At 43.2% G+C, this 15,342-nt stretch overlaps 1 protein-coding gene across 2 annotated transcripts in view; it reads left to right on the plus strand.

Moving 5' to 3' along the window:
• The window catches only part of BBS2 (Bardet-Biedl syndrome 2), a 58,481-nt gene that overhangs the window by 20,654 nt on the left and 22,485 nt on the right, over nt 1-15,342 (plus strand). Inside the window, exons 1-2 of one of the 2 annotated variants that reach the window (XM_082436987.1) lie at nt 4,395-5,786; nt 10,679-10,910. In XM_082436987.1, the coding sequence (XP_082293113.1) occupies nt 5,670-5,786; nt 10,679-10,910 (349 nt within the window). In that variant the 5' untranslated portion in view covers nt 4,395-5,669. Of the gene's footprint in view, nt 1-4,394; nt 5,787-10,678; nt 10,911-15,342 lie in introns of those variants that run through there. The other variant, XM_082436986.1, reaches the window with a different exon arrangement.

Here is a 15,342-nt window from a genome sequence, read left to right on the forward strand (position 1 = left end):
AAAAAAGAATGCTCAGATCTGCAAAGCTGCACACTGCTTTCAGCTACAGGAGCTCCTAAGAAGGTAGAAAAACTCAAACTTTCCAGAGCAGGTGCCCCAGAGGTTGTCTTCCTGCCCAAATAGGTGGTTACGAAAGCTGAGACAAGCCTTAGCCAGCGTCCAGTGCCCACGCCCGCGTATGGCTTCAGGAGGCTATAAAGACCACACTCCTTGGAAACTGGGACAGACTCCAGCCATCAGCTTTGATCTGAACCCTGGGGGTGGCTGGGCCAGGAACCGGTTCCTCTGCTCCTTGGATGCTGGGCTTCCTGCATCCTGTGTGGCCTCCTCTAATTTCAAAGTAACTTGAAGACTCTTGGGTCTTCGTTGCTCTGGCAGAGCTGACTTGTCATTGTCAGCTCACCTCTGGTCACGCCTCCCCATCAATCAATACCATTTGCCACCGTGGGCTTGGCAGGTGGAGATGAAAGTGGGAGTAGTTTTTCATCAATTACAACAACAAAAAGATTAAGGAGAGTAGATTTGCAGATTAAAAACAAAAATCACAACTCATATAAGTTACATAAGGATTTCAAAATCAGAAGCTTATGCTTAAAGCCAGAGAGTATTAGAAAGAACATCAACAAAATTAATCAAAATCTGTTTCTTTGAGAGAATTGTTTGGCAAGGCTGTTATAATATTTGAATCCTGCTAGACAAAAATCTTTACTTTCTTAAAAGGTCTTTAAATGTAACTTACTAAGTCTTTGAATAACTGAGAATGTGATGCATTAAAGCATTGCTTTATTGTTGTTTCTATAAAAAAATAATAACTCTGGTCCTCATTTGTGTGCAAATGATAATCATTCCCTCATGGCTTCCCTTCTTCGCTTTAGGAGCCTCTAGCTCACCCAGAATCATGAATCGTGCTCAGATCACGCCCAGAATGTCAAGCATGGTCTTGTGGGTGTCATGGTACAAAATAAGAAAAAGGAAGAGGCGTCACTTCTCAATGCCCAGTAATACAAAACCATACAATCTGTTTTGAATTTTTCAGTGGGGAGAAGCTATGTAGGCCGGTCCTACAGAGTGGACCAGGGTCATGAGAGAGAGAGATGGGGGCTCCGGGCAGGCCTCTCCGAGGAGGGAAGCGTTGAGCTGAGACCTGATTGACACATGGGAGTCAGGCTTGAAATGCTTTGGGGGCTGAGCATTCCGGGTGGAAGGAATTGTAAGGCGGTTTAGTAAGTCCTGCCAAGTGAGTTATTTAAGACGTGAATGTTGACATATTTGAATAGACATCATTCATTCACCAAATATTTAGTATTATCCATCATGTGCCAGGAACTGTTGAAGACACTTGGACGACGTTAGGCTGGAGCATCCTTTGCGGAGGCAGCAAGAACATTGCACAACAGTCCTGGTGTCCTTTGCTCCTGCTGCTCTGCCCTGTCTCCTGGGGTGTGCAGCTCAGCCGTCTTCCGAGAGCTGGCCTGCCTACTCCCCCAAGGGTGGTGAAAGAGGCTTGCCCCAGGACTTGGCCTGTAGTTTTCCAGTGATGAACAAATCTCCTGATCCTGGCGTTCAGGATTAGGAAGCCCATTTTCTGGCAAATAGAAGTCACCTTCTCCATTATCATTTCTTTTTTTTCTTAATAAATGTATTTATTTATTTTTGGCTGCGTTGGGTCTTCGTTGCTGTGCGTGGGCTTTCTCTAATTGCGGCGAGCGGGGGCTACTCTTTGTTGTGGAGCACGGGCTCTAGGCGCGCGGGCTTCAGTAGTTGTAGCACGTGGGCTCAGTAGTTGTGGCTCACGGGCTCTAGAGCGCAGACTCAGTAGTTGTGGCACTTGGGCTTAGTTGCTCTGCGGCCTGTGGGATCCTCCCGGACCAGGGATCAAACCTGTGTCCCCCGCATTGGCAGGCAGATTCTTAACCACTGTGCCACCAGGGAAGTCCCTCCATTATCACTTCTTACAAAGGAAAAAGTAATATACTGACCTCCATCTACCTGATTTCTCTTTCTTTCTCTTAAGGTGGGGGTAGGGAGGTACTGGGCTCCCCTACCAAAAGTGGGCAAGACACTTGAATTCTAGTGTGGAGAGACAAAAAAAACAAGTAAAGAAATAAATAAAGAAGATCATCTCAGAAAGAGAGAAACACTATGAAGAAAATAAAGCAGAATGATGTGAGAGTGAGAGAGATGGAGCAAGCGAGGGCTGGGGCACTGGGCAGGTCTCTCTGAAGAGGGGAGCTTTGAGCTGAGATCTGATTGACACATAGGAGCCAGGCTTGACAAGATCTGGGGGCTGAGCATTCCAGGCAGAGGGAACTGTAAGTGCAAAAGCCCTGAGGTGAGACCATGAGGTGTGTTGGGATGATTCACAGACACCAGAGTTCTGTAGGCCAAGTTAAAAGTTTGGATTTTGTTCAACTTGTAATGGGAAGCCATTGGAGGATTTTATGTAAGGGAGTGACATGAGCTTATATTTTGATTTCAAAATGTAAAAAAAAAAAACAACTACTTCCTAGAGGCATAATTTACGTACCATAAAATTACTTAAGTGCACAGCAGATGAATTTTGATGAAAAAGTTCCATTTCAATATAAGTGTTTCTCACTTAGTCTGACTTTCAGCATCTCTTCCTGAGGTTATTCACAGACTTAAGCTACAAGCATCTGAGCACCATTGTGGACCCCAGCCTCACCTGGGGATGTGGCAAGAGCCCCAAGAAGAAGGCAATGATGCTTCGAGGGATATGGGACCCTGGGTGCTGGGATTTTTCGCCTCTCCAGGGCGTTTCAAGTCCTATGGAAGTATCAGAGAACCCCCCATAACAAGAAACCACTGAGACCTTGGACAAGGATATTGGCAGCAACCACAGGAGACTGGGGGTCAGAGACCCCTTCCCCCATTTTCTGGCATCAGTAGGCCTCCCTGGTTCTGATGGGTCTCTCTGAGGTTGGGGTGTGGTAAAGTGGGTGATGGGGGGTACCTAACACTGATGGACGGCATTTCCTACCAGTTCAGTGAAATGTGCAGGTTGGGGTGGAATAAGGTGGGGAGTAGAGGAAAACTGGAGTTGAAATTAGTTTCTGCAAACTGTGAAATGGGGATAATAATATTACCTCTCTCATAGAGTTATTATGAGGATTAAGTGAGATAAAAATACAAGTAAATATTTTAGTCTGGCACATAGTAAGTGTTCAACAGATGTTAGCTCCTATTATTATTATTATTTAGCTTTTCCCTGTCTGCTGACCAAAGGTTAGCTGTTTCTGTTCTGTGTAAGTGACATGCTGTGAAGTGGCTTTGCACGTGAGTCTTCTACTCCTCATTTCACATGTGTGAAATGGGCTGACAGAGGAGACCCACATGAACGGCCTCACCTTCACGGCCCCCAGCAGACGCATCCCAGAGTTACCAGGGAGTCATGTGATGAAAGACTGAAGGACGGAGCATCCGGGAGGGCTGCTTGTGAACCGTTCTCACAGAGCCAGACTCTGTGCCGTCTGCTCTGCCCCAGTGGTCCCCGGCCCCTGCCCCTCCACGGCCTAATGGTCACTCCCTTTAAGTTTGGGGAAACTTAAAGCTGGGGTCCTTTATCGGCAGGTTCTGGGGCAATGGGCAGGGGAGAGGCTGTGGATCTCTGAAGTTCACAGACAGTCCCCACCCTCACACTCCTTTATTTTCAAGTTGTGCGTATGTGTTAATTACAAAAGTAAAGCAAACTCACTATGAAAACAGCCAACACTACAGTGCGTAAAGATGAAGGCAAATATCCTTCTCCAGCTGCTCCTCTGCCCCACTCCACTTCCCAGACGTCAATCCTGTGACTAGACTAGTGGAGGCCACAGGTCCTGGGGGCCCTCTCACCCCGCCTCTGTCTAGGCCTTTAATCCTGAGTCCTAATGTGTGAGAGCCTCCATTCTTTACACCTGCACGCCCTCTAGTGTGGGTGCTTTGCATAGGCGAGGTGAGGACACAGAGGTAGAGGCAGGTGGCAGGCATGGCCCCTGTAAGTCAGGATCTAAATTCTTAGTCTCTCACCTAGGTCCACCAGACCTTGACTAGTGAGGTTGGTTTTTCTAACCCCAGTGCTGAGAGGATATTTGGAACAAAGCTACCTGCTAAAAAAAGAAAAAAGACACCAACTTTATTACAATAGCAACCTTAACAAGTCAAAAGCAGCCTTTTCAGCTATAGGTAATAATAATAACCTTATAATAACGATGATATTAACCATTTATGGGATCCCTTATTAAGTGCCAGGCATTGCTTCAAGTCCTTTATTTATATTCGTTGGTCTAATTCTCACAACAACATTCCCCAGAAGTAGTACTAGTAATCTTAATAGTTAGTAGTACTATTAATCTTTTCGAACCTGTGTCCCCTGCATTGGCAGACAGATTCTTAACCACTGTGCCACCAGGGAAGCCCAAATTTAGTCTTTTGACATTATCTCCAGAAGAGATTACAACTAGTAACAGACCCCCCCGCCCAGTACGCTTGAAAAAAGATGCTCATTTGTACGGCTGTAATTACAAAATGCAAATATCAAGAATATTCTAGAACCCATCTTTCAAGACCCACCTACAGCATCTGACACGGTTATTTTTCTACTCCTGGCAACACTCTCTTCACTTGGCTTCCTTCTCAGTCTCGTCTGTTGCTTCCCATTCATCTTGTCCCTCAGCCCTAAACGTTTATTTCCAGAAGGCAGCCAGAGCGATTCCTCAGTGCCTTTGCACCTGAATTTCCTCTGCTGGAACACTCTTCCTCAAAACTGACTCCCTTACTTCTTTCAAGTTCTTGCCTGGACGTGACTTTCTCAGTGAGGTCTCTTCCCTACCACCTTATTTAAAACTGCGCTCCCTCGAAACTTCTATCCCTCTTCCCTCCTTTCCACTTACTACCAAAAGACCTCCCACATGTATTTCTCAGTTAGTGTTTGTCTCCCCCGAAATGGAGGTCAGCTCCAGGAGGGCAGAGGTTTGTCTCATGTTAACTACCATACCTCTGTTGTCTAGAACAGTGCCTGACACAGTAAACCCTCAAAAATTATCTGAATGAATGTCGAGAAGTTTAATGACTTTTCAATTTTTCGTGTTCGCATTTAAAATTTATAGAGCATCTTACAAAGGGCCATGGACCATTTAAAGGTGAGAATTTAAAACATTTTTTTTTAAGGAGTCGATACATTTAGTAACTACTGCGGGCATCAACATAACAGCTAAAGTAAGGAGAAGAGCAGGCATTCAAGGCATATTTCTTGAATTAATGACCCTTTGGAGTGTGGTTGACATGCGCGTAGTCTCCAACGGTGCAGCAGCTTGGTTTATTGCTAGAAGAAGCCCCAGGGGTGCGCTGGCTCAGACACCGCCACTGTAGACCTGTTAGTTGAGTCGAATCCAACGCGGATTAAGTTACAGCTGCAAGAGACACGACTCCACCACTGAGACCCAGCTTCAGCCTCAGCCGAGCCTGAGGCCCGACCGCGCAGCCGCAGAACTAGGTGGGCGGGCCTGCGCAGCCGCAGAAAAAGGCTGTGGCCTGGGGTCCAGCTCAGTCCCGCTCAGTTTCCCGTCCAGCCTGGTTCCCCCGCCCCCATTCTTCACCGCCGTGGGTGAGGCCGGCTTCGCTGCACCGGTATCGGACCACTAGCCCTCTTCTCCTGAGCTGTCGCCATCATGCTGCTGCCTGTGTTCACCCTGAAACTGCGCCACAAAATCATCCCCCGCATGGTGGCTGTCGGGCGCTACGACGGGACTCACCCGTGCCTGGCGGCCGCTACCCAAGCAGGCAAGGTAACCGCTCCCACACGTTCCCACCCGCACGGGGCCCGGGCCCCTGGAGTCCCCACGACCTCCGCCCGCTAGGTCCCTGCAGTCCAGCTCCTCATTCTCAGGCTCCGCCCCCAGCCAAGGTTGCCCGGCAACGGGTTGGTAGCCTCCGTAGCTCTCCGTCCTGCGCACAAATCATGAATAATCACGCAGAACGGCTTTTCTGAGCAGTTAACTTGTCTTCAGGCACTTAGACTCGGACAATGTTGGTGTCTCTCTACAGACAGGGAGCTTACGGAAGAGAAGACCCCAGAGCGGGAATGGCTTGGTCAGGGTTAGCAATAATGGCAGACCCCAGATTAGAGCCCAGGGCCTCTGCTCTTCGCTCTGGAACTCCTACTATCTCAGACTGCCTCTCAGAGCCAAACAACTTTACAGGGGAAAAAAAAATCACAAAGACCCTTAACTTAAGTGATTCAAATTGCACTTTCGATCTTTATCCATGTACAGTCGCGTGTCTTCCTATAATTTATTTACTAAGTACCTTTTAGGGGCTTACTGTGTGCCGGGTGCTGGGCAAGGTGTGGGAATCACAGAGACGAAAAAGATATGGTCATTCAGCATTCACCAGACTTACTGGACACCTCCTTCGTGCTAGATCTTGGGGATTCAGAGATAAAGTTGGAGTCCTGACTTTCAGAAAGCTTATAGTCCAGAAGGACAGCAGACAAGGCAAATCAAGATACTGTGTGTTGATGGAGGCATGCCCCAAAAACATGGAATACTATGACGCCAAGCGTAATAACTTCTAACAGGTACAAAGCCTTATTACGTTAATCATCTCAGCTTCCTTGCTAAATTTCCAACCGCTGCCATATAGCACAGGTGTCACAGATTGTGGCTCCGGTACCTACTAAGTTCATGACCTTGGGCAAGGTACTTAGTATCTACCACATAGGGTTGCTAAGAGGATTAAGTAAGTTACTACTGATACATGTCATGCGCTTGGCATATAGGCAGTGGTCACTAACTGTTAGCTGTTATTTTCTTCTTATTACTCCCACTTTACTGATTAGAAATAATGGTTCAGAGAGGTTCAAAGCAATGTTTGAGGCTGTTCAACTGGAAAGCGGTAGAAATGAGATTAGAGTGCATGTTCTCTGACCCAGTGTGGATTTAATAAGCTAACATTTATATAATGATTTATAGTTTTCGAGACACTGCCACTTATGTTGTATGTTTTCTCATATGCCATGCCTTGGGATACATAAGTAAAAAGTAATGATTCATTTTCATTAAGTTGTATAATGGAGGAACGCATTTAGCACAGAGCCTCGTACATAATAGTGTTAGTAGGCACTGACAAATACCAAAAATTCATATTGGTTCTGCTGTAGGTGCATAGCAGCTACATAAGTGGGCTGAAAAGATCCCATTGATATTAGCTCAGCCCCTGATTTATTGAGGGCTTGCTATGTGCTGGGCACTGTTCTTAGCTCTGCAGTTACAACGGTGAAGGTGACAGACAAGTCTTATCCCCTTGGAGGTTACTTTGAGAGGGGGAGCCAGATAGTTAACAGAAACACACTGTCTCCATGGGAGAAAAACAGAGTAAGGGGTTGGGGGTGATGGGAGATTGCTATTTTAGACAGGGTGATCAGATAGACCTCTGATAACTGTGGGTCAGAGGTTTGAAGCAAATGAGGAAACAAGCCCTGCAGATAGGTGGAGTAAGTGTATCAGCAAGTACAAAGGCTCTGAGGTAGAGATATACTTGGTGTGTTCCGGAAACACAAGAAAGTTGCTGGGGCTGGAATGGATTGAGGGAAGCAGTGGGGTAGCCAGCGGCTGGATCATATAGGGCCTTGTAGGCCACGGTAAAGACCTTGGTTTTAATAAAGTGCATGATGGGATTTGGTTTATGTTTTAGATAAAGGATTACTGGCTGGTGCTGCAACAGAGATGCAGGGAGGGGAGTGTAGGAGTGGAAGCGGGAAGGTCAGGCAGAGGTTTCTATGGAACCACTTTCATTAGAATGTGACCTAGAGTGGGAGGCAGGGGCACTTGATTCTAAGGCTCTTTCTGGAGATGGGGGGGTAAAAAGGGAGAGAGAGAGAAGTTCCTATGTCCTGTGTAATTGGACACTTTATATTCAGAACTTCAAAACAAATCTGAAAAGTTCTGACCTGATCTTTTATCTTTAGACTTAAAGAAAAAATTGGTACTATTTTATGATCCAAATAATACACAAATATATTTTCCTTTAAAAACAGACATTGCAGGTAAGGCTAAAGCCCTCCTTGACTGTCAGGGCGCATGTCTCTAGAAACAGGATTTTGTCATTTTCAGTGGGACTCTGTTGTGAATGGGGGGCTGACTTATTGGGATCTGGTCTCTGAACCTGAGCAAGGATGGTTTAAAAAGGGGTTTCTTGCAGGATGAACATTAGTTCATCGGGGGACATGTTTCCTCTCACCATGGAGTTGGAGGGCCTAGTTGGAATTTACACTGTCAGCAACACCCCCTCAGCCAGAACAGGTCTGTGAACTTCAGCCAGTCCTTTGGCTGAAGGCACTGGGAGTGGTCTATTTGTTGTGTGGCTGAGCCTGAGGGACAGGTGAGTCTCCAGAGCACTGATTGCTGTATGCAGAGAACAGCAGGAGGGGAACTAGGGAGAAACCAGACTCCTGGGGCTCTTGCTTTTGACAGCAACCTCCAAACTCTTTTCATCCCAATAACAGTTAACGTGACGTCCATAGGTTATTTTGCCTCCTGTTCTTTCTCAGCCTAATTACTAGAAGACTCTGTAAGAATTCTTTTGTTCAGAACTGTTATGAAAGGAAGTAAGATGTGGCTGGAGATTACTGGAGCCAGACACCAGGCTTGCATCTTAGCCCTGTCACTTATCAGTGGTGAGACCTTGGGAAAGGGCCTTAACCCCTCTGACCTCCTCTGTATATCAGGAGGACCAAATGTTGTGAGGACCAAATGCAGTAATGATTATAAAAGCATGTTATAAAGTATTACACAAATGAGAACGTGAACACAATATTCAGTAGCTAAACACATTATCTCTATGTTTCCAACCAATCTTTTAAAAATTATTTTTTGTCGAATAGGTTACCTTGTTTAGATAATAATTTAAAACTAATCCTGCTTGGATTTAAAACCGAGTCCCCTAAAACTGAGTTCCTCTGCTGAGTTTATGATTAACTTCTCTATCCCAGACTTTCCTTTCTTGTTCCACACCTGTTCCTCCTCAGGATTGAGGATTATCAAAGAAAAGCAGGCATTGTAACCAAGCAGGACCCTATGGGGCCTTCCTGGGACAGACCCCTCCCCTTCATGTCCTCTACCTGCCTCTTGTTTGTAGAAAAGCTTCAGTCTCCCAGGCCTCCCCTGAGTCTCAGAAGGCTGGCTCAAGAGTTAATGGCTAGGAATGTGAAGATGGAGAAACAAGCTGTTGAGCTGGGAAACTGGCAACAATTTAGACTCTAAACCAGCCATAAAGAGTCACCGGAATTCCCAACTCCCAGTTCCCTGAAAGCTATAAAAGTCTGACACACAATCCTAAGCTGTTTTTACAGGGAGCAGACTCCTACCAGATGAAAACTGCTGATCACAAGCATGTAGACCCCAGACCGGTTGAAGCCAGAAGATAGGTGATGCTTGAAACTTCAGCTTGATGCCAACCAATCCAGGAATTGTGCACGAGCTGCTCATGCACCCTGCGGACCCCTCCCTCACACTGCCTTTAAAACCTTTGTCTCCTAACTGGCAACTTGGAGATGGTCTTAGGACATTAGTGCACCATCTTCCCAGGTTGCTGGCCTCTTGAGTAAAGCAAAGTTTCCTTTTCCACCAACACTTGCCTCTCGAGTATTGGCCTTTTGAGTGGTGAGCAGCCAAACTGGCCTCGCCTGGTTACAGATTTATACCAAGGGGTGAAATGCTCATTTAAAATTAGCAAATTTTAGAACTGGAAGGGGCTTAAGGCATCTCTAGTGCAGTTTCTCATCCTTTTCTTTTTTTCCATATTGCCTCCCATGGAGCTTTTTTCAGAAAATGAAAGTTTCCCTAATGAAATTTTCATACCACAGATGTACAGTATATCTGTTTTTATAAAGACCCTTTGGAGGCCAGAAGCCATTCTAATGTCTAAGATCCCCCCCAACCCCAAACCCAGCTACCTGTCCTGAGAGCAGTATCACCCCTCTTGAGAATGCATGTTTTAGTCTAAACCTCCTTTTACAGAAGCCCAAGGAAATTTAAAGATTTGTAGGGATACTCAGATGATTATATTTATGATAGTTGAAACTGCTAAATTAATTAACTTTGAGCTAATTATTTAATTCTGTTTTACTAGTATAGACTATGAAAGCCTTCAAGAAGCTTGCTTTGTGTGACGCAGTTTAGGTTTTTAAGACAAATTTATTACCTACCAGACCTTAAAACTACCAGTTTTAAGGGTTAGGAAGTGAATTAGTTAGGTGCTTGGATGGAAGATACTAAAGGAAGTGTTTATTATTCTGTTTTCTCTGATCTTCGTGTGTAGCAATCACATTGTAGCTGGTAGCAGCTTCCTATAGGTTGACCAGGAAAATGATGGTTTGTAAGAGTGCTTTAACACTCTACTGGTGGGTAGTATATAAGCTGCCCTGGGAAGCAACAACTTGATCTTGGCTATTACCTTGTTCTTTATAAGGCTAAGAACCACTGGGTTTCCACAGTTTGCAGTGATTGAAGGCCAGCCATGCACAGAACTGTGTATGGGTGTTTTAAGTTTTGTAGATGATTAAAGTCACTTCTTGTTAATGTTGATATCTGTTAACAGCCTGAGTCTTTTTTAAAAAGATGTATGTTAATTTTACATTTTTGGTATTTTAAGGGGATGTAATTAACTGTTTTTGTTTTAGGTTTTTATTCACAACCCTCATGCCCGGAGCCAGCATTTCAGTGCCTCCAGGGTCCTCCAGAGCCCCCTGGAGTCTGATGTTTCGCTTCTCAACATTAACCAGGCAGTCAGCTGCCTGGCTGCAGGAGTACTGAACCCTGAACTCGGCTATGATGCTCTTTTAGTGGGGACACAGACTAATCTTCTGGCTTATGATGTCTACAATAATTCAGATTTGTTCTACAGAGAGGCAAGTATACCCCTTTATAACCATAAAACTTCCATTACCCATTAGTGTCCACCTTTTCTTTTTTATGATTAAAAGAGATCAGACATTTATTTTGGTTTTTTATGTGGTTGTTGTAGTGTAGTTAAAAAACATGCGGATTTTGCCATTTACATCTCCTTTGTGTACTTGACACTTATTTATTTGGTCATGGTTGGTAACCACTTTTTGACACTCCAGCTTATCTCTCAGGAGGTATATCTGTGCTACTACCATCTGTCAAGATTTGCCATTGAGAGTTCTGCCAACAGCCAGGGAGCCAGCAAACAGGTCTCCTGGTGGCTTTGCATTAAAGTTTAGTATAAGATGTGACAGGGTGAGAGAGTGGCATAGACATATATACACTACCAAATGTAAAATAGATAGCTAGTGGGAAGCAACCTCATAGCACAGGGAGATCAGCTCGGTGCTTTGTGACCACCTAGAGGGGTGGGATAGGGAGGGTGGGAGGGAGGGAGATGCAAGAGGGAAGAGATATGGGAACATATGTATATGTATAACTGATTCACTTTGTTATAAAGCAGAAACTAACACACCATTGTAAAGCAATTATACTCCAATAAAGATGTTTAAAAAAAAAAAAAAAAAGAAGTTTAGCATAGTAGTTTCTAGGAGAAGCACTTACTGTAGCCTGCCATCTACAGGCAACTTTAATACTCAGATAATCCAAATTTATTATAGAAAAGATATAGAAGCAAAATAAAAAGAATTACACATGGTTTCTTCATTTGGAAATAGCATTTAACTCTTGAATTGATTTATCCCGACTTTTTACTAAGTATTTGTGAGTGAATTTTTTTTTTTTTTTTTACAAAATGGGATCATACTATATACATGTAGCCTTTTACTTTTTTTTATAATAGCTTTATTAAGATATAATTCATATACCATACAATTCACCTATTTAAAGTATACAATTCAGTGGTTTATTCAGAGAGTTGTGTAACTACACCACAATCAATTATAGAACATTTTCATTATTCCAGAAAGAAACCCATACCCATTAGTAGTCACTCCCCATTTTCCCCCAACCTCTCATCCTTAAGCAACCACCAGTCTACTTTCTATCTCCATAGATTTGCCTATTCTGGACATTTTCTTTTATACATTTATTTTATTTATTTATTTATTTTTGGCTGTGTTGGGTCTTTGTTGTTGCGCGCAGGCTTTCCTCTAGTTGTGGGGAAGGGGGGCTACTCTTCGTTGCGGTGCGTGGGCTTCTCATTGCAGTGGCTTCTCTTGTTGCGGAGCACGGGCTCTAGGCGCACGGACTTCAGTAGTTGTGGTGCGCAGGCTCAGTAATTGTGACGCACGGGTTTAGTTGCTCTGCGGCATGTGGGATCTTCCCGGACCAGGGCTCAAACCCGTGTCCCCTGCATTGACAGGCGGATTCTTAACCACTGCGCCACCAGGGAAGCCCTATTCTGGACATTTTGTTACATGTATCATACTTCATTCTTTTTTTTTTTTTTTTTAATCTTTTTTTTTTTTTATTTATTATTTATTTTTGGCTGTGTTGGGTCTTCGTTTCTGTGCGAGGGCTTTCTCTAGTTGTGGCAAGCGGGGGCCACTCTTCATCGCGGTGCGCGGGCCTCTCACTGTCGCGGCCTCTCTTGTTGCGGAGCACAGGCTCCAGATGCGCAGGCTCAGTCGTTGTGGCTCACGGGCCTAGTTGCTCCGCGGCATGTGGGATCTTCCCAGACCAGGGCTCGAACCCGTGTCCCCTGCATTAGCAGGCAGATTCTCAACCACTGCGCCACCAGGGAAGCCCTTCATTCTTTTTATGGCTGAGTAATTTTCCATTGTATGTATAAACAACATTTTATTTATCCATTCATCAGTTAATAGACATTTGGGTTGTTTCTACTCCCTGGATATTACATGTGGCCTTTTTATTCAGAAATATATGTATTGTATTGAACTTTATCTTGAAGTTTATATTGTATTCAGCTTTATATTGAAGTTACTATATATCTATGCTTTATTCTTATTGGCTCTATAGTATTTCATTGTGTTAAAATATATCATAATTTGTTTAACCCTTTCCATATTGTTTCATATTTATGTTATTTCCATAGTTTCTCTATTACAATTGATAATTTCATAAGCATATATCTTTGCCAACTTCTCTGATTATTTCCTAAGGGTAAGTTCTTAGAAATGCAGTTTTTTTCCTTTGGTATTTTTTTATTGAGGTAAAATGTACATACAGTGAGATACACAAACCTTACGTGTGCAGTTCAATGCGTTTTGATCCCTGTAATCAACACCCCCCAATAAAAATATATTGGGGGTGTTATGGAAGCATCTTATGGAAAAACCAGAACGAACAACTTTTTGGCCAACCCAGTAGAACATTTTCATCACTTCAGAAAATTTTGTTGTGCCCCATTCCAGTCAATTCCTATTCCCTATAGATATTCACTGTTTTGATTTCTGTCACCTTAGGTTAGTTTTCCCTGTTCTTGAACTTCATACAAATGGAATCATACAGAATGTACTCTTTGGTGTCTGGCTTCTTTCACTTAACATCTGTGAGAGTCATACTTGTTGCATTTAGCAGTAGTTCTTTTTTTTTTAAATATTTATTTATTGTGGCTGCGCTGGGTCTTAGTTGTAGCACGTGGGCTCTTAGTTGCAGCATGTGGGCTCTTAGTTGCAGCATGCTGACTCTTAGTTGCTACATGCGTGTGTGCTATAGTTCCCCAAGCAGGGATCGAAACCGGGCCCCCTGCATTGGGAGCATGGCGTCTTACCCACTCGACAACCAGGGAAGTCCCTAGCAGTAGTTCTTTTTTGTTGCCGAATAGTAATTCCATTGTGTGAATATGCCACAATTTATTTATTCTTCTGATGATGGACATGTGGGATGGACATTCGGGTTGTTTCCAGTTTGGGGCAATTATGGATAAAATTTCTGTAAACATTTTTGTCCTAGTCTTTTTGTGGACATATGTTTTAGTTCATCTTAGGTAAATACCTAGGAGTAGTTGTACCGTTTTACACTTCCATCAGCAATGTGTGAGAGTTGCAGTTGCTCCACATTTCTTGTCAGCATTTGGTGTTGCCAGTCTTTGTAATTTGAGTCATTTTAGTAGGTGTGAAGTGGTGTCTTACTGTGGTTTCATTTTGCATTTTCCTTGTGACCAGTGATGTAGAACACTTTTTCTTGTGCTTATTTTTTATTTGTATGTCTTCTTTTGTGAATCATCTAAATCTTTTGCCTATTTTTTATTGGTAGTTTGGGTGTATTATTGATTCGTAGATGGTCTTTGGATATACTGGGTACAAGTTCTCTGTTAGATTCATGTAAAATAAATATTTTCTCTCAATACATGGCTTATTCCAATAGGTAGGTATCTTTTGATGAGCAAAAGTTTTCAATTTTGATGAAGTCTTGCTGATCTATTTTTTCTTTAATGGTTAGTGCTCTTTCTGTCCTAAGAAATCTTTGCCTATTTCAATGTGACAAAGATACTGTTGCATTTTTGTATAAGACTGAAATTGAGTTTAGGACTGTATTAGGATTCTCCAGAGAAACAGAACCAATAGGATGTGTATATATATAGAGAGAGGGAGTGGAGATGGATTTATTTTAAGGAATTGGCTCATGCAGTTGTGGAGGCTGGCAAGTCCAAAATTTGCAGGGTATGCCAGCAGGCTAGAGACAGAGGAAAGAACTGATGTTGAAGCTCAAGTCCAAAGGCAGTGTGGTGGCAGAATCCTTCCTTCCTCAAGGGAGGTCAGTCTTTTTTCTATTTAGGCCTTCAACTGATTGGATGAGGCCCACCCACATTCTACAGGGTAATGTGCTTTACTCAGAGTCTACTGATTTAAATGTTAATCTCATCTAAAAAATACTTTCACAGAAACGTCTAGAATAACGTTTGACCAAATATCTGGGTACCATGGCCTTGCCAAGTTGACACATAAAATTAATGATCACAAGAATTCAGCTTTACAATTGCTGAGTTAAAAACCTTTTTTAAGTGAAATTTTTGTTAGATATTGCTAAACTGCTCTCTAGAAAGACTACTGTTTTCCCACCTCCCCCTCAGAATATGAGAGTGCTTGTTTTATCACACCCTAACGAACAATAGGTTTCATCTTTGCTAATCTGAAAAGTGAAAAATGATGTAGAATAAACATTTTTTCATACTTGTTGGCTATTTGTATTTCTTCTCTTGTGAATTTCCTGTTTATTTTATTTATTTTTGCTTGGGGTGTGTTTACCCATTTCTTATTTATTTACTTTGTATTAACTCTCTTATTAATGAGAAATATTAACTCTTTGTCCTACATATTGCAGTTATTTTTCCCAGTTTATTTTTTTTACCTTTTAACTTGATTGATTGATTGACCAGTTAGTAGTTTTGACTTCTTATGAATTCTTTTCTCTC

This window comes from Balaenoptera physalus, assembly GCF_965194825.1.
Source record: "Balaenoptera physalus genome assembly, chromosome: 19".
In the NCBI taxonomy this organism is placed as follows: Eukaryota; Metazoa; Chordata; class Mammalia; order Artiodactyla; family Balaenopteridae; genus Balaenoptera; species Balaenoptera physalus.